The following is a 20,187-nucleotide window of genomic DNA, read 5'->3' on the forward strand; positions in this document are numbered from 1 at the left end:
TATGGTAGCATGAAAAACTGAGAGATGGAATATGCTCTGCTGTTATGTTCAACTTAAACTCTATCTCAGGTAGTTCATCCTTGCTCTGAGACTCTCTCATGCTATTTGATCTTAGCACTGTTTTTCAACAGTTGACACTTAGCTTGTTAGAAAAATTAAGTCCTCAACAATTAAATGAAGCAACCTGTATAAATAATTACTGTATATCAAAAATATAAAAAACTGTTATTTTGATAATTTCTATGTGTGTTATCTAAAGAAGGCAAAATTTATTTTTGCATTTAGACTCCAGTAAAGAAAATCATCAAACCATTAATGGGTAGTTAATTAATGGCATACTTCTATGTTAAGATGCAGTAATCTAATAAGAGAAAATTAATTTTCATGGATAATTTTTTTGCTTTTGTATCATTATTTTTAATTTCTTCTGTGGACTATTATTTTCATTATAATTGTATATGTCTTGGGATAAAGAATGCCTAATTTTCAGTATGTTTAGAACATCTAGCACACCCTAACCCCCCTGGAGCTTTGCAGTAGGCATGGCTAAAAATATAATAGGATATAGCTTTTTGACACTATGCTGATAATCATGTGGCTCTATTAATTGGTATTGGCAGTAAATTATGTTCAAAGTCAATGTATACGCTAACCTCTTTATGCAGTTGGCATCAAAATTGAGTCCAAAGAGGTTTTGACAGTGGTTGAGCCCTTTCCTGTTTGCTTTTGGAGGGGAGTGAACAATTTTATTTAAGAAAAGGGTAAGAGAAGATGATGAGCCAAAAGTGAGAAATTATATCCTACAAGAGTACAGTGATATTAGCAGCTGCTGTGATTGTGTAAAAGTCAGTCGAATGGAATACAAGTGATCATGTGCACAATATCCTGTATGAACACAGTCATATAAATCGCTCAAGAATATAGACTGCATTTTTTTGCCAAGTGATTAATCCCTTTAAGACCTAAATCAAGTGGAAAATTCAGTAAAACTCTAGGCTTCAAATTTAGTTTCCAAGTTTGGATGTAATAATATCTATCAAATGATATCCAAATTGCTAATTTCTGGGTAAAACAACCGTATAATAACTTTGAAAAACGGACTAAGTTTGAACTTGAAAAAGGACTTAAGACACCCATCTTTCTTTGAAAGTGGTAAAACAATGTGCGCCATTGCTGCAAAAAATTGGTATGCACCTTTGTATATACTTAGGTTAATAAATAACTTTAAGTATCCAGCTGTATGTCTCTATTTCTACTGTCCACATCCTTTTCAAGTATGTATTATGACCATGCTATGAAAATGTGCTCCATGTATTTCATCATTCTGAGAAGAGGGAAAGAGTATATAGGTTTACAACCATATATGGCTAATTTTCTTCATTCATATAAGTTACCTTAGACAGTATGGTACTTCTCCTTTTCAGAAATTTCTTGCTTTCAGCAGATTTTTTTTTTTGTTTAGTTGTAACTGTTTTTTTCAGTGAGTCCTAATAATCACTGTTTCTGAAGTTGGAAATTTGCTCTTAATCCAACTCTTGTTATGCTTAAGAAATAAAATGTATTTTCTCTCCATCCGTCTCCATTCCCCGCTTCAGTTAGAAATTAAATCTAGCACTTCAAAATGTAAAAACTCCAAAAGCCATGTTGTAATCCAAAAACTCATTGACTAATTATTGCAATATTTCCCGTGACTTAGTCAAAATTCTTTCTCCTGCTTATTCCTTGTTTGATATTCAAAATGTGTGTTCATCTGTAGCTGCTCAAAAGCTTTATCTGAACACCATAAAAGCTGCTTTGATATCAGCTGCTCCTTCTGTTTTGGTTGCTTTTTTTTTTAAATATTCTGATGCTCAACATTGAAAATATTCATCTAACACTTGACTGTTTTTGGTTTTTGAAAGTTTTGTGGGCAATTTTTCTTCATATGAAAACTATTTCTGCATCAAAGAATAACATTTTAATTTCAGTAAATATTAAGGAATTGTATTTTATTTAGAGCTGTTTGAATGTTGGATATCAAAAAAAGAAATAGGTGTGTTATGAATTTCTAATTTAAAATGTATCTTTTTACACTTTGCACCCTTTCATTTTTGCTCTGATTTATTGCCAGACATCTTCATCCATAGTTAATAAGTGTAGTTTTTTTACAAAAATATTTTCCAAATGTGAGAATAGTAAGGATATATATGACTGCTGTTTCACTAAAATTCAGTTTGATCATATCTAAATCAAGCTCCTAAAATTTAAGTTTACATTATTGTTTTAAGCATTGTTGTTCATGCGTTTTTAATAGTTTTGTCTTATCAAAATCCTTATTTGAGCGTGGACATTCTGTTGAATCAGTCTACTGATTTAGGGATATTTTTCTGCTACTACTGAAAAGAGTAAAATTTGTTCTTAAACTAAAGAAGTGTGTTAAGCAAAGCACAGGTATGACTTTTTATCTACCTGGCACAGAGAGGTAATTTTTATATCTTAACTGGCTAAATTTCCTGTTTAAGAAGGAATTAGGATCTTTAGTGGGTAAAATTAGGGTTTTTTAAGACTTTCAAATGGAGATTCAGCTCAGTAACTGAAACAAATTCTTTTTTGCTCATTGTATATCACCAAAGCTATTAACTTGAGAGGTAATAAAACAAATGCTGGCAACCAAAATGTCTGCCTTTTCCATCAGCTAATGGGGAAGTGGTGGAGTTGGTCTTGTTTCTTTCTTGAAATATGGTAATAGGTAGTGGGGTGGCTGTGTATCCTGGACTGGCTTCAGTGTTAAAAGGATTGAATCTTCAGTTCAGGAGAGTGAGCTTACCAGTAGACCAAAGAGTGTTTTAAGAAAGGAAAATCTCTCTTGTGTTTTTCTCACTGTGACAGAAGCTTAACCAATGTGTAACCAGAAACACAAGAGTCAATATCTGAGAGACACAGCAGGCCACAGGGACTCTGGCGATTGCCTGGTAGTTACAGCAGTCATCTTGGGAAGGGACAGAACTGAGCTAATGATTCAAATTTTATACCACAATTAAGGGTGTGAGAAGCTTTCTATTTCCAGAATATCCAAAAAGCCATTTTTAGCCAGCCTAGCAGAAGCTAATTAGAGTGGGGTTCAGGCGCCCAAATGTCTCTTTTTCTAGATAATACGTGTCTAAGTGTTCAGGAAACTCCAGGGAGTCAGAGGATTCTTCAGAGGAACAGATGAAGGTGAAATGTTTGATTCCCTTACCTGTAAGACGTTCACTTTATATGTGTCCAACCTCCCCATACTGACTTCTGAATTCAGCTGAAGCTGAATCTTACCTCTGATTTACTACTTCTAGCAAGTTTTCACGCTAAGTAGTAGTGTAAGTAAGTAAGTAAGTGTAATGGGTTTAAACTTTTGTTTTGAAATGCTAGAAAATTAATTATTCTTTTGCAAAGTACTTTTCATCTAACATTGGTAATTCTTGCCAGCCTTTTGATGGTTATGTTATACTTGAAGTTCCTGTTTTGTTTGCTTTGAAGTGTTCTGTTTCCATCATGCCTATCAAGCACATTCCTTCTTTAAAAACAGTTTTAAAAAGAATACTATGGATGAGTGTAGAATCAGTGTCAGTATTGCAGTATTGCTGGCAGTATAGCATCACTTATCTTTTACACTCTCAGTTACTTTAATTTCTGTGTTGCTATGTACATTCTGCTGTCTTCAGGAAAGAGAGTTGTCTTTGGAGTGTGTGGCAGTAATGCATGTGTAAATCTGTTTGTTTACAATAATAGAAGCAACATTGAATCTGAGATTTTTAAGCCTATTTTATTTTCCTTTATAGAATTTAATAAAACACCTCCCTGAACAAGAGCAATTGAATGCATTGTCCAAGTTCAAGAACGAGTATAACAATTTGTCTGAGCCAGAGCAGTTTGGTGTTGTGGTGAGTTCTGTTTTATTATCACTAGTTGTTTTTTTGTCCTTTCTGGAAATACAGTGTTAATATAATAGTATAGAAAAAAACCAAAACAGTGGCTTCTTCCTAAAAGTGGAGGGGTTCCAGACTGGTAGAAGATTACAGGTGCTGCCATTCAATTGGACTTTTGTTGGACATATCCATGGAGGTGAAAGGCCTGATTGTTGAAATATTGCTTCTGGAATGATTTTGGATTCTCTTTGTTTAAACAAGTTTTTTACATTTGCAAAAGAAACCAAACCAAAACCATAAAAACTTTGTTATTTTCTGTGGCAAATTTTCATAGCAAAAATAGTTTGGCCTTACTTTTGTTTGCATTGAAAAAATCTTAACTTTTTTTTACTGAGGTTTTCTACACTTACGTTTTTCTTTCTTTTCTCCCTATAAATTAGAAGAAAATAATGTCATAGCGATCATGTTGGCCTATTCTGCCTCGTGCCGCCTGTGTTTTATACCATGTTCTGTAAAGAGTATCCCTAATCACTTTCTCCCTTCCCTCTGGAAAGATATGTTTGTAATATCTTCCAGGTTGAATTCACAAAGGAAGACTGGAAGTGAAAAAAAGAAAATGCTACTTCAGAGCTGGCAGTTGATGCTTTTTGTGGAAATACAGTTTACATCTAATTTCTCTATAGCTCATAATTCGTAGTTGGTAATTACTTCATCCAGAGTAATGCTATGTAGTTTTCTGGTGCATAAATCTGTACAAGGCTTTGATTTTTCTTGACCATTCCTGGAGTTTAAACCTAAGGTGGTTATTGCTAAGATTATCTTATCTGAGGGAATTTCCCATGAGGGAATATTACTTACTCAGTTAGATGGACCTGTCAGTTGATGAGAAGAGCTAGACCAGTAACAGTGTAGGTAGAGCTTTGCTGCATCTGGCCCAACTTTTCTCATAAATTTGTCTCTAAAAGTTGAGGCAATGTGATAACTCAGAAAAATAAAATAAATGGACAAAATGATAAGAGTTCTCATATCTCAAAAATTTCTGGAGATTATTTACTGAAGGAACAACCAGATTCCCACTGACTGAAAAGTGCAAGTCCTTGCTTTTCCTGGTTTTCTATGCAAAACATTGAAAAACAAAGTCCACAAACAAGACCAAACCCCATCATCAGGAATAGTTTCTGTCATGTCACAGCTTCTATGCATGTAATAGAGTGGCTTTGAGGGAACAAGCGACAATGTTTATTACATGGAACATTTTGCATTTCTGTTCCAATGGGAGAAAATTTGAATAAGTCACTTTTTTTACTCTGAATATAGAATCCTATCCATTTTCTTTTCATCAAAGTTCTTCAAGCTCCATCTGGCTCTCCTGGATCTTTTCTGTTATTGTTGTCCGCGGAGTGGGCTGAGAAATTCTTCTCATTTCTTAGGAGGCCACTGTTGATGCTAATGTGAATCTTCACATTATTACTGGTTTTGTTGGTTTTGTTTATTTTTCCTTAAAAATATTGGTTTATGCCTTAATTTTTGCTGTCTGTTTTAAATGGGGAGAATCAAACTTGAATACACAATGCAAGGCTTGAAGTCTTTTAGATAAGTAGTGTTTTATAGTTATGTTTTTTTAGAGAATTAGGAGATTCCATGTTAATTTTCTCTGAAACTGTGATTAAAGGAACAATTGAACTATTTGACTCCTAAGGAAGAATCTAAATAGTGAATAAATGGCTAATTACTACTTGTGTGATAAATTTTTTTTTCATCATGGAAACCCATTATCTTTCAGGCTTTGAGTTGAAAGTCAAGATTTGATACTCTGAAACAGAGAGACACTTAGTGAGATATTGGCTGGCAGTGACTGTTACAGTATTGTATGTTTCAAGAAAATTAATTAAATTTTGTTGTTGGCTTAAAGACCTTGAGATCATAATTCTAAACAGTTCAGGTTCCCTTTGTGAGTGTTGCTTGTGGTTTTGGGGTTTTGTTTGGGGTTTTGTCTTATGGTTGTGAGGATTTGTTTTCTTTGAATTGACCCTAGGAGTTGCTTTTGTGATTTCTGCCTTCTCTTTTTTAAGTTATTTATCATTGTTATATTTTCTGTTCATTCAGCAGTAAATATAAAATAAATCCTTTATGGCCCTTATCTTCTCTTCCAGACTTTGGGTTTTCTTTAGATAAACTACTTTATTTTCCACTAGGTTCTTTCTTTCACTTACTCCAGGCCAATGTCTCAGAGCACAGATATTATCATGTATGACTGTGGAGCTTTGTTTTTGGTTTAAAGTTGTAGGGTTTTTTTGGGGGTGGGAGGGGGACAGGGACAGGGAGGGGCTTGTACAGATTCATTAACTATTTCATGACAATTACATTAATTCTGTTCATCTTACTAAAAATTTAGTTTACTATTGTTACCTTACCTTGATGTTATATTGAATGTTGTATTTTCTTGCTCAAATTCATGAGGTATTTCAAATTCATGATGAGGTTTTCATCAAGCTTGTGCTTGATGAAACATAAATACTCAATTGCATCTTGTTTTACCATAGTTCTTGTTTTGTACTTGGTTTTACTTACTGCAATCAACTTCCTCTAAAACTTCTTAAAAACATCCTTAACCTTCATATTATTTTCTTGGTAATTTCATTGATTACCACAGAATCACGAATGTTCTCAGTTGGAAGGGATCCACAAGGATCATTGAGTCCAGCTCTTAAGGGCATAGCCCTTACAGGGATCAAACTCACAACCTTGTCTTTACTAGCACCATGCTGAATCTTGAATAAAACTTGATAATAGTGAAGATTATCTTTGTGCAATATGAAAGCCACTGGAGATGAATGAGGTTTCATCTAGATGTTCATCTTGGTAACTGTTGAGAGAGGTTGTATTTTGGAGGTTTTTATTTTTTTTATGTGGTTCTTTCTTCAATGGACAGTATAAATATTTTGTTGCTTTAGGACTTTTAGCATTGTTGATTTGTTTTGCAGGTAAGTCTTTCCTACTAAGAAAAAGGTATTGTTTTAGATAGTATTTTTTCCTGATTTTTGGTGTAGTGTCTGTCATCATGTCAAAGAAATGTTTAAGGAGTAGATAATTTAGTAAAATGTTAATCAAATTTATTTTCAGAGAAGTTGATATAATAACTACTAGTTAGATTTATTGATCATGACTGATACTTTGAGTGCAGTAATCTGTTTAATGGATTTTTACTGAACTATTACCATACCAGTGGTTAATATCTTATTTGTAAGGAAGTTGGGCACAAACATCTTCCAGCTGTTCAGAACTTGAATGTTCTGAATTCTCATAGAATTCCATTCTATGGTTTGAAGTACACTTGTTTATTTACAGTGGCTGTAATTCTTTGTGGTGTAAAATAGTCCTAGACCATTTCAAATTTATTATATGGTTTGATATCCATAAATGCAATTCCATTTAAGAAATCACAGTTACAGTTTTGATGCTGTTTATCAGGGATCCCTGTGCATCTAGGTCTGACATTTCAGGGCTTTTATCAAGGCACAGAGGTGCATGGCAATGTTTAGTCCCATATCAGATGGCTCCAGATCTTTGCTGCACTTCCCCTCCCCTCAGTGTTCTGTTACTGCAGTTCCCCAACTTTACAGCACCACACATCTGCCTCTCCTCCCTTTCTTGTCCACACAGCAGTGCTAAGGCTTCAGGCCTACTCATGCCAACATATTTTAACTGTTTGTTGCACTAGGAACCATTCAAAAAAGTAGTTCTGAATTGATAATGCTGTATGCATATAGCTGAATCCAGTGGTAAATTCCAGCATGAGACAACAGGAACAGGTTGCCCAGTGAATGTGGATGTCCCATCCCTGGAAATTTTCAAAGCTAGGTTGAATGAGGCTCAGAGCAACCTGGTCTGGTAGAAAGTGTCCCTACCCATGGCAGGGGAGTTGGAACTAGATGATTTTTAAGATTCCTTCCAACACAAAAAAATTCTAGGATTTTATGTAGCCTCATCAGTGCCTGTAATCCTTAGTGGTATAAAATGGTCCTGGACCACATTAAATTATTATGTGGTTTTAAATCTATAAATGCAATTCCATTTAAGAAATCAAAGTTTTGATGTTGTTTATAAACACTTCTAATGTAAAAGGTTTCTGATGCTTGACAGAATGCTATTAGTAGACATTTGACCTCAGGTGTATGCAAGTGTACTAGCATTCTTACATATGAGAATACTGTCTCAAGAGCCACATGTGATAGCTCCTGCTGTCTTTCTTTTCTTGTAATCTCAGACATTCAGAAAGATGTTCCCATATTGTCTGGTAGTGAAAAAAAAGGAAACAGATTTTTCCTTGATCACTTATATTTGCTCAAAGATAAAATTGAGGGAATTACAAAATATTGTTTCAGAAATAATTAATGTTCAGACCTTGTGAAATTCACTGACAGCTAACCCAAATAGAATTTGGCAAGCAATCCTCATGTGGCTTCACAGCTTGTTCACTGATGGATGTGTTTTTAATGAGTTCGTACCAAAGGAAAAGATTTCACTAGAGTAAATTGGAGATTAGAGTGAGGCCTGATGAAGGCTAGTTTGTCTTAAATAATTCAGCAGACACTTAAATTGATCAATTCCATATTCAGCTGATAGTTTCACCTGTATGTTCTCATTGAGGATAACTCAAAATGTATTAATGTTTTTTCACTGTTGTCTGGAAAATATCATACTATCGCTGTTTCTGCAGAAGCGTACTCTGCCTTTCATAAGACTTGATGCTTGGACAGAGTTATACCTACTGACATTTCAGTCTGTTTAAAATTCTGAAGTGCTGACGTGCATCTGGGCTGTGAGATACTTTGATTGTGTTAATTTCTATCTGCAAACCTTGTCTTCTGTGTCTTCTAGATGTCATGTGTATCTGCTGCTCTGCCTTGTCAGTGTTCTCTGTCAGTGTTTCCAGCTTTTCCAGGAGTGTTGCCAAAAATTAACTTTCTATTATATGCCATCTGTGAGAGTTGAAAAATCTTTATAACAAATTGCAGTCAAGTTACCTACGCTGTTGCGAAGGAGAACATTCTTAACTCCTGTAATGTTGATGTTTTTCAAACCTTGAACCTAGGTTAGGGTGGAGAGCAAAGCTCCAGAAATACTTTTTGAAAATGGCCATCATGAATGATCTACAATAGTCTGACTGCTTGCAATTGCCATTGGATTGGCTTGTATTAATTCCTTTGTGATGCCATATTACAGATGAGTGCTCCTGTAAATGCTTCAGTAGAAGCAGATCTTAACTCTTATCTCTGTTTAGTTCTGGTAAGACCATTTTGTGTAGTTAATCTAAAGAACAATTTTAAAAAAATTGTCTTACTGCCTGATAATAATTCAGATGGCTAAGTGGGTGCTTGTTATTTGTTCTAGCCCACACACAGGCTATCTCAGTTTTCTTCTTGGCAGATATTGCTACAGCTTCAGAGCAGGAATGTTATTTCTCTGAAGGGTCCCCATCTTTTGCTTCCAGCCATTCACTTTGCACATTCTGTCAAGAGCCTGTCCTGGATCCAATTTGATGTTTTTCTTCACTAGAAGTGTAAGCAACCCTCTAATGATCGTGTCATGCATTACTTATCATAAGGAAGACACTTCTGTGTTTAGTAAGGACCATGATCCTGCCATTTTAACTCAGCAAATTCAAGGATTTCTTGGAATTTAGCCACCTAAATTGAGTTAGGTATCCACATGATTGGCTAGTGTAGGGCAGCTGTGCTGAAAGAACCTTGAGGCTCATCAGTACTTATTAAATCCCTGGAGCCTGAAATTAATATGCAGATTTTTCACCTTTCCAGCTTCAGATATTAGAGCTCAGTCGAGCTCCAGGTGCTGTAGGATTTGCTTTCCCTTTGATCATTTTGTAGAACTGAGAAACTTTCTACAAATCATGCAAACTGTCTGCTGCAGCATTCACTTATGTGACATGTCAGACTGTTTTTGCCACAGATTAATGGTGGTTCCAAATACACTAAATAACCATATGGATAAAAATTCCCCAGTCATTACTGAATTCGCTATTGACAGGGCTACAGAAACTCTACAGTGGAATGTTTTTTTCCTTAGCAGTACTGTCATGATCATAGACACATATCTTCCTTCTGAGAAAATTAACTGGGACACACCTTGTTGGGTCAATAGAGAAGATGATACAAATGGTTGGAGGCCTGAACTTTTTTGAAGTGGGTCATGCCTGTCACATCAAAGACATCAGAATCAGCTGCTAGCTATGTAACATCAAATTCCACTTTTATGTGGGAATTGTTATGATGGTTCAAGTATGATGAGAAGTACTAAACTTGCTGTCATGATTTTGAGACATTCTCATCCAGACCTTGGTCATGTGTCTTCATAACCTCTGTTTTGGGATATTCCTTATAGTAGACTTTCATTAGGAGCTGGATTCCTAGTAGTAGCCAGACAGAAAATGAAGCATTTATTTTAAAGTCAGGCTTACCAGATTTTTCGAAGTGGAATAGTTACATCTGATTTACTTTCAGAAACTTTTTTCCATTTGTTTTGATACTATAAGATTTGGTTTTAAATTCCTCAGTGACATCTGCCCTTGACTTCTGGTGTTTGTTTATTTTTTCTACCTGTATGAATTAGAGGTTTTGCAGAGGATTTTTACCTATATTAAGCTCTTGACTTGGTTTCCCATGAGGAAACCTTTTCAGTCTAATAGCATCTGCTCCATATGTGTCTTTTAATGAAAATAGCCTTTCAGACATCTGTTAGGCCAGCTAAAAATAGAAGAATTTTGGAAACTTGGACCCTCCCCTTCTTGGAAGTTTCCTTTTTGGGAAAATATCACTGTCTGGTTTCAACTTGGAGAAACAAAAGCTGTCTGTATTTCATGCTGATCAAGATGTCAGTACATCTAATTATATTTTTTGGATAAGACAAAAGAAAAGGACTACTTTCTTTTCACAGAACTTACCTTCCTGTGAATTTCAGCCTGAAGATTGTAAGCTCAGCTTATTTTGACAGCTGTGTTGTAGCCCCCTTTGGCAATTCTGAGATATGCTCACTGACCTTGCTGGGCCATCTTTGTTGAACATAATGCAATCCAAAACAGTACCAGGGATTTTTTGCACTGTGAATCAGTGCACTGTCATCCACAAGACAAGAGAAGGCTGCCTGTGTGCAGCTAGGAGGTAATTGATAGGTGTTATCCCTGTGTCCCTTGTAATACACTGCCTTCTATTCTGCTCTGAATATCCTTTAGGAAAATATTTGATTTGCAAGAAACTTACTTAGTAGTTCAAGCTGTTTATAATTCAGTCTGGAGAAGCAGAGTAACAGGACATGCTCTCCATCATTGCTAATAAGGCTGAAAGGTCATTAGTACAATTGTTTGCATGTATACATACATTCATATATATATATATTTGTGTATGTATGTTAGCGTTCAGAAACACATAATCACGAGAATGATTATATGTAGGTGCTTTTATTGAAGAGCTCTGGGTGTCAGGGGCTACCAACCCAAATCTGACTCCGATATGGGTTCGGGATGAACATGTTTTTATATTCTATTGTTATATTACTCTCATGTTAATTATTAAACTTATATTGTTCTATTGTATACATAGATTTCAGCCAAGCATGGGCTCCTCGTGGCCCCCCTCAAACTTCTAGCATAGTTTCTCATGATTCTTCTTATGATTATACAATAATTATATTTAATTACTAAACAATCATTACATCTAACAATTATATCATTTATCACACTGCTTACCCAGATGCAATTTCACATTGTCTGGCCAAACACAAAGCCTAACATTTTCAGAGTCTATTTCTAACATTTTTCCAGGGCCCCACTATCATGTGTATATATATATATATATATATATATATATATATATATGTTTATATATGTACTCAATTTCTCTTAAGTAATTTTAATTTTGTGTTGGCAATTCTTGACTTTATTATTATTTCCTTGAGGAAAAAGAGTATGTCAAAGGTGAAGAAAGAGGTACTATTTCCATGTATACATAAAAACATTTCAACAAAAATACTGATTTTTATCGCAAATTGACTTCCCATACTGTGAAATAATGTTTGGTCTTTCGAGAATGCTGCTGTTTTTCACTAAGATGTAGGCATGTTGGCTGTCCTTTTCAAATTGAGCAGGATGTTCTTTTATCTTCTTTAAATGTGATAAAATATCTGTTAAGGTATCAGTCCTTCCCTATTTGATTTTTTTTCCTGCTTTTCAAGTGCCTGGGTTTAAAGATAAGTGTCAGGAATTCTCACTTTTTACCTCTGCACTCTTAGGAGTTCACTGATGCTGCAGAGGTGAAAGCCATACATTATCCACAGGGAATGGTGTTCCAGTTTGCTCTCTTTAGTCAGCTTGGCTGTAACTGTTATTTTACCTTTTGGCTGAGAACATTTTCAGGTGGTCTGACAGCCTCAGCACTGTTGCTCCTTTTAAAGAAGGTATGAAACTGAAGTGCTTGCAGTATTTTTTCTATGAGCTTGTGACAGGAATGAAACCCCTTCAGTGATCAAAATGTAGTGTCAGTGGAACTTCTGAGATGCTTTCTTTTACTTGACATCAACAGAAAAAGATTGTGAGAGTACACATATATCAGACTGCACATTCTTGTAGTTGCCTTGTGATTTATGCTGTATTTGAGAGGAGAACCTGTCTTTGCTGTTGGATGTGAGATCTGTGAGAGCTGCTACTGGGTATCTCAACTCATAAGTCAGTTACCATTTGGACTTGCTTGTAGTGAGACTCTGCTTGTGGACTATTACTTAAAAAGTAGCACAATTCATTACCTGTGCATGAGTTCTCTGGCATGTATAGGTTTCTAATTCAACTTCCTGTTTTAGTTATTTGGATTGTTTGTTTTCAGAATTCCACTATCAAGACTGACATAAACTTATGTCCTTATACTCTGATTATAAAAAACTATGGGGTGTTAACATAAGATGGTCAGCATTGCAACACTTAGATTCTTAGCACCTCTTGTGGTAGGGTGTATGGATTTTACAGTTTAAATATAAGTGTGAACTATATGTCACAAAAAAAGCCATACGTTACTAGGGAAACTCTTCTCAATTATTGACTTAGCAAACAGGTAAAGAAATAATACCAACAGCATGCATTGTGCAGAGATTTCAGAGCATTTTCAACAACAACAATAATACTAGTAATAGCAATGATAACAATCCCAGTGGCATTTCTGTTGTGTTTCTGGCATGTGTTCCTGTTTCTAATTTTTAAGATTACATATTTCTTCATTCAGCTTTAAGAATTGCATACTTATGTACTGGACATCTGAATTCCTTGTAGTTCAAGTGGTTCGGATGAAAACTTTGCACCTTTTATACAGATGTGCGTGCTCATGTTTGTACAACACATCTTTGTGGTCAAAAGTACATGAATATTTCAGTTTCGAGGATCTGCCTGTCTGAAAAGCCAAGCGTCAACAAATGATGCATCTTCTGGTGATTCAGTAGTATCTTGAGTTCAGTACCATTTAAAATCAATGCAACTTACGCTGAATTTTTGTAGTTTCTATGGTTTAATATTAATGATCATCTCTATTGCACCCTGAGAACGGTATTAAATACTAAAAATCTGGATAATTTCAATGGAATGCTGTGGGGTTTTTTTTTTCCTAGTCTAGTCCCAATTTTTTTTCTGGCTAACTTTAGGACAAAACTTAAAACTAAAAACATGTTCTCAAGATGCTGAGAAGTAGTAGTCCATATACAAATTTAGTAAGATAATTGAGGAAAAGGAGTTAATAGTGATTCTTCCTGACTGAACTTGGAGAATGAATTTATGACACTTGCTTCTCTCCACTACCTCAACATTCTTTTATATAGTTATTCTTAGATTAGGTATAAAGTTGTTGGAGTATTGTCTTAATTTCATGTGGAATTTAGGTATTTCCATTTCTATTTTACTGTGAGATGTCCTGTGCAAATTCAAGTGCCATTATCCTTATTTATCCATTCTTAAGTAAGAATTTTACCACACTTGTTGGATGCTATTTCATGTAGTATAAGAACAGAATGTCTGCCTACAGTTGGTACTGAGCCAATAATGTTCAAAATGTACATTTTAAGTGTTTTACTTGACGACCAGGATGGAGGCAGTCAACTAAAGTACAACAGTTGATTTTCAACCTAGTTTAATCTGAAAGACATCCTGATTATGTGATCTGCTCTATGATGAAAACCAAAGTACGGTTAGTGGAAATTATTTCTTATTTTACATCAAGATTTTTTACCTGAACTAAAATCCAAATGGTGTGTTTACTTCAATGAGACATCATGTGGCTGCACAGCTATGCAGGCATTTCTGAAATGGCCTAGTGACATAAAATGTTAACTCTACCTGATTTTATTTTCTTCTACCGTCACAGTAAAACCAATAAAATAGATTGTAAATTCCATCCTCTTCTGCCTCTATATCAAACCCTTTGGATGAGACAGCCTTCAGTTTCACTTTACACTGAAAATGGATGGAGTGTCACCATTATCCTTTACACTGAGTCTCTGGGGATAATCAGTGTCATATGACTTATGAATGCTGCGCTGTCAGAGGAGTTTTCACATTGGTAGACTAGATCTGTGTTGAGAAATGGTCTGTAGAACCGTTAGGTATCACTGTGGTTTGGAGGGGGATATGTGCAATTTAAAGGCAAAAGTTTAAGGGCATTATATGAAGCCTACTGCTTTGTAGAAGTGCCAATATTATTGCTTCTTGCATTGGGAGTACTGATAGCTGGAAACTTAATTTAAGATTCTGTGATCTTAGTTTAAGATTCTGGGAATTGTAAAGAAATTATTGTCTTGAACATTGCCTTGAGAAAGAAGAAGACAAGCATGAGGAAGGAGATCTTATGGAATTAATGAAATTGATGAGAAAATAGGGATAGGGAAAAAGAAGATAAGCAGCTCATTGAATAATGTTTTAGTGTTCCTTGTGTGGATATAGTAAACAATGTGCAAAGTATGTCTGGAGTGAGAATTCGGTGACCTAGTATATAAGAAGGTCAAAATTTCTGTTGAAAATACATGATCAGTAAGCCATAGAAAAAGCCAAGTCTTTTGTATATGATCTACAAAAGCTGTTTTCCTGGAAGCATTCAGCTGCAACTAATGAACTGTATTAGGTTAGTATACAGGAGTGTAGGGGGTATGAATATTGGTATGTATTAGTGTATACTATATTGAGTGTTTCAAAGATTTTTTCAAAACTGTTATTTTCCTGCAAGTTTATCATAGGCTCTTATTGACGTCAGCTTTCAAATATTTACACCAGAAAATGAGATTTGTCTTGTTTTGGTACATCCAGAGTTATACAAAATTTGTGAACTACTTTCATTCTTTTGCAACTACTGGGTCATAAACTTGGATTAGTTTTATAGGATTTGGTATATGAGTTGACAGATGTGATATATGATGACACTTTATCTTTTATTGCTTACACATACTAGTTATTTGGAAAGGATGGGGGCAGTTCCTATTAACCACAAGATGGGATTTCAGTTGCTTACCCAAGTGTCTCTCATTCATTCATTCATTTGCTATCAGTTATAGCAGATATATTGCTTCTTCAAGCCTGTCACACCAATAAATCATTTCAGAGCCTATGCATTTGTACAGTGCCAAAGTGTACCATGAATTTTAAAGGAAATCTCCTATTTTTCTTTTCAATCAGATGAGCAACGTGAAGAGACTACGGCCACGGCTCAGTGCTATTCTTTTTAAGCTTCAGTTTGAGGAGCAGGTGAACAACATCAAACCTGACATCATGGCTGTCAGTGCTGCCTGTGAAGAGATAAAGAAGAGTAAAAGCTTTAGCAAGCTACTGGAACTAGTATTGTTAATGGGAAACTACATGAATGCAGGTTCTCGGAATGCACAGACCTTTGGATATAATCTCAGCTCGCTATGTAAAGTGAGTTTTGAAATGTCCATATACTGCATAAATACTCTAGTTTTGATGTTTTTCCTGCAGTTAATTATTTGCTTACTATTTTTTCCTTATTATTTGCATTAGTTGATAGTTTGAACAGTACAGTTGATCCATGAATAGTCATCTTAAAACTGGCTTGCATTTAATCACTTTTAAGTGATTTTATTTTGAGGGAATAATAAAAAACCCAAACTAAATAAGGTTGTGTAAAGATCCGATCACTGTGATCATAGTAGTTTTGTAATTTTAACATGTCTGAGCACTTCTAAGACATCTATTACATTTTAGTATGTTTTAATGCAGTTATGTTTTCTTTTGGACATGAATTTACTCCTTATGTGATTCTCTTATGTTGCTCAGTTTCATCCGTTTCTTGCTTCTTCTGTTTTTTCTTAAATTTTCACTCTTTCAACTTTTGTATAAGGTATATACAAGAAAATGTCTATACTTTTCTGGGTGTTAATTTATAATCCATTCTAATGCTAGTTACCTTTCCCATATTTAGTGTTGTTTTTTTCCTATGCTCCCTGGGAGATTGCTGAACAATCTTCAGAGTGCACATGTAGTTTTTACAAGGAAGGAATTATTTGAAACTTTGTATGTACTCTTTGTCTTTCTGTTTCTTTTTTTTTTTTTGCACAAGAGAAAACACAATATGTTAACTTCTACATTCATGAAACTGATCATCTTTATTCTGCCATATTTCAGAAGAATTCTTTCACTGAGTGTTGAATGTGGTACCTATGACATAAATATTCATAAAGAATAAGTTATATTCTTTCCCTAGTCTAAAGAAAGCATTAAGCATGAGTCATCCACCTGGAGTTAATACATTGTAGATGAAGTGATTGAGTTAAAAAGACAACTTGCTCAGGAACATAGTCAGAAGGAAGATACTAAAGGTTCTTTATCCTTTAGGTGCATTTACTTAAGTACGATTTTACAAGAATCTGTCCTGTGTCTGGTTATATTCTCTGGTTATATTGTATTTTTAATGCACAGGACAAAAAACATATTATGAAAAGAATAAGAGCAGGATCAAAAGTCAGAATTTATCTTGGAGAAATAATTTATTAAGATCTAGAATATGAATATTTTGAAGATAACCATGGAGTACTAGATATAGGAGAGGGAATTGATGTATATAGATAATGGAAGTATGGAATGAATGACTGTATTAGTTCTTCTACATCAGAGAACAGCCATGAGTAGTCTCAGGAGATACAATATTGATATGCTAATACTCAATCATTCATTAATTATTGATGTATTAAATTATATGCATGTTTATAACACAGGTTCGTATTTATAGCTAACTATTGTTATGTATCACAATGTATTACATGCACCACAGTGTCTCATTGTAGAAGTTTTTTGTGGTGTTACTGAGACATCTTTCAGTGAGATTCCCAGTACAATAGAAGTAACATATTTTATAACATTGCATACAGTAAGGTTCCTAGAATATATTTTTGGGTTTTGATATATATGTGTTCCACTTCCCATTTATTTGGAAAACCATGTTACTAATCCACTTTTCTGAAGGAAAACATGCATGCTCTGGGAGAGTATATCTCAGCATAGTAGCATTTTGATAATTGGAAATAAACAGACTTTTTAGAGTTAATTATGAAAAATCAATACTGTGTTAAGGACTTGGTGCTCTGGTATTCAGATGGACAAGTCTTTGTGTAGTTATGGCAGCCCTTTTTATACTCCTGTTTTACTTTGTGCCTACATGCTTATATACTTTTCCTCCTAATTTTTTTAATGCAGAAATAGTTCTTAAGTAGTCAATGAACACTTTCATATGTGATGTCATTTTCTATTTATAAAAATGTCTTTGATTTAAAAGAACATCTCATTTGAAAGACTGCAACAGAAGTTTGTCAGTTGTCAGTTGTTAGTGTTTTTACTCAAGTAGCTGCAAGATTTAAATTGGCCAGGCTTGAAAATAATTTTATATGTATAAAGAGTCCAGAAAGAAAGCTTTACATTTAAGAATTCTTTAGGTCAGCATTTTTAAACAATAAGACCTATGAGCTCTTATTTACTGTATTGAGAATTGAGAATTGATAACAGGAACTTGTGCATGTTGAGGTTGTGTAGCTTTCACTACATAAATATTTTTAGGTTAGAGTTAATTTTATACATAAAAAAGGAAATAATGTCATCAGTGGATACGTGTGTTATGTATATTTAGATTTTTTTGATTTAACTTTGATTTTTCTTTTTTGTACCTTCATGTGCTTATTCACAGTTTTGTAAATATCCCTGTATTGTTGAAATAATTACATTTTTAAAAGAAATATGTGTACTGTTTTTGAATACTGAACACAAAAATTACATGAAATGAAAAAATACTTAATGAGATCTTTCTAGGGATTTTTAGAAAGGGGAGAAATGAAACAGACCATTGCTGTCTTTAAGAAAATGTGCTACTCTAATAGTTTGCTCTTTTCGTTCTCAGATGAATAATTACTAATATATATGAATTATTAAAACGGCCAGAAATAAAATTTTTCTCAGTGTTTTTACATTTCTTTTTTTACCCCTTCCCAGCTGAAGGACACAAAGTCGGCAGACCAGAAAACAACATTGCTTCATTTTCTTGTAGAAGTGTGTGAAGAAAGCTATCAGGATGTCCTGAATTTTGTTGAGGATTTTCAGCATTTGGATAGAGCTAGTAAAGGTTTGTGTAACTAACTAAAAGTTTTGATTTTGACACATTTCAATGTCTTGTGTATAAGATGATGGTTATTTCTTACTAACAATATTGAAAAAAATAGATATTAATAGTCAATATCTCAGATCAGTAATTTAAGCTGCTGCGAATGTTCTTGAATTGTTTGGTCCTCTAACACTTACTACAGGCCTTCCCATTACAGTTCCTCTAATATATTTTCTAGAGCCATTTTCCATACTGGGTTTCTTTTAAAAGTTATTTTCTGTTACCAGATCTTAATTCCAATCTTTGATCTTTTATATGGTAAGTGTATCACTCACCGTGTTCTAATTCAGACATGTAGAAAGGCTGTCCTGGCATCACTTTATTTTATTTTTTTCAAAACGTGGAACAGTTTCATATTCCCTACATGTATCTTTTTCATGCAACAGTAACATTGGAAGACTGGAAAAATGTGTAGTTTCATCATGCAATATAGAATCTCTCTATAAGCACCTGCAGAGTTTTTTGAAATTAACTTCTTAATTAAAAGTTCCTTTTCCACATTTTATCAGTTTAAGTAATTTAAATGGGCAAAGCATACAGGTAGAAATTGATGGTACCTTAGCACTGTCTTTCTTTGGCAGGAAAAAGTGATTGGATGGGCTCAGTTAAAAATATTTTAGTTTACGTCAGTTTGGAAAATATCACAGTTTATCTATAATGTTTTGTAGAGTGTCACTCTCAGTCATACCTCAGTCAATCTCCCTTCCATAAATTACAACTTTGCAAAACCTGCTTCTGATAGAGGACTTGAGATAGTGGTCACTTACATAGAGTTCACTTTCTGTTTCTTAAAATTTCCAGTTTTACTTGGTGTATTATAACCCCAGAAAAGTTCAATTATTTTTATATAGCTGTCAAATGCTTCAAGCCCTTCACCCAACTGTTTATACTGGTACTAGAAGCAGTTTCTGCTGTATATTAACTTGGTGTCTTTGTCATTATTTTCAGTGTTAACTGGCAACTGGTTTTTTTTTCTTCACTAATATGTTATTGTATGTATTATGGTTGAGTTTATTGCTATCCTTAATAGAAGGCAGTATTTTCAGTGTAGGCAGTTGTCTTATATGACACTGCTGACTGTTTCCTGGAAAATTTCTGAGATCTAGATCACTTACCATTCAAAGAGTAGGCAGTAAAATTATCAGTCCAGGCTTTTTGTTCTGTTCTAGGCATCTGGTAATGACTAGTAGAGTCTTTGATCTCACTCACTATGAGGTGGGATGGAAATCAATGATCATGTTTTCAAGTTTATATATTGAATTTACTGCAGCGTATTCTGAGATGCATTTTGCATTTTGGTTTTCCTGTGTGAAGAAGACAAAAGCTTAGGATATCTTTAACAGATTAGGGTATCAGTGTGCTTGTTTATATTTGTTTCTCTACCTGCAAAACTCCATTCTGGTTTTCAAAGAATCCTGCTGCACAGGAATTTTGGAAAACCCAGCAGATCACAAAAAACTGTAACTCATGGAGTTTTTTTAAACCTTTTAGTACTTCTGCAAAAGTACATTTTTATGAAGCAAGTTGATTTAATATGCACCGACTTTTGTACAGTGAATTTTTAATGAAGTGGCTATTTTTGCTTGAGCTTAGCAGAAGGT

At 34.4% G+C, this 20,187-nt stretch overlaps 1 protein-coding gene across 3 annotated transcripts in view; it reads left to right on the top strand.

The window, feature by feature from the left end:
• DIAPH3 (diaphanous related formin 3) overlaps nucleotides 1-20,187 on the top strand; it is a 201,959-nt gene that overhangs the window by 89,473 nt on the left and 92,299 nt on the right. For all 3 annotated transcript variants that reach the window (XM_030958150.1, XM_030958160.1, XM_030958168.1), the window contains 3 exons: nucleotides 3,798-3,899; nucleotides 15,598-15,837; nucleotides 18,418-18,547. In XM_030958150.1, the coding sequence (XP_030814010.1) occupies nucleotides 3,798-3,899; nucleotides 15,598-15,837; nucleotides 18,418-18,547 (472 nt within the window). The remainder of the gene's footprint in view (nucleotides 1-3,797; nucleotides 3,900-15,597; nucleotides 15,838-18,417; nucleotides 18,548-20,187) is intronic.

Source organism: Camarhynchus parvulus, chromosome 1 (assembly GCF_901933205.1).
Source record: "Camarhynchus parvulus chromosome 1, STF_HiC, whole genome shotgun sequence".
Classification (NCBI taxonomy): domain Eukaryota; kingdom Metazoa; phylum Chordata; class Aves; order Passeriformes; family Thraupidae; genus Camarhynchus; species Camarhynchus parvulus.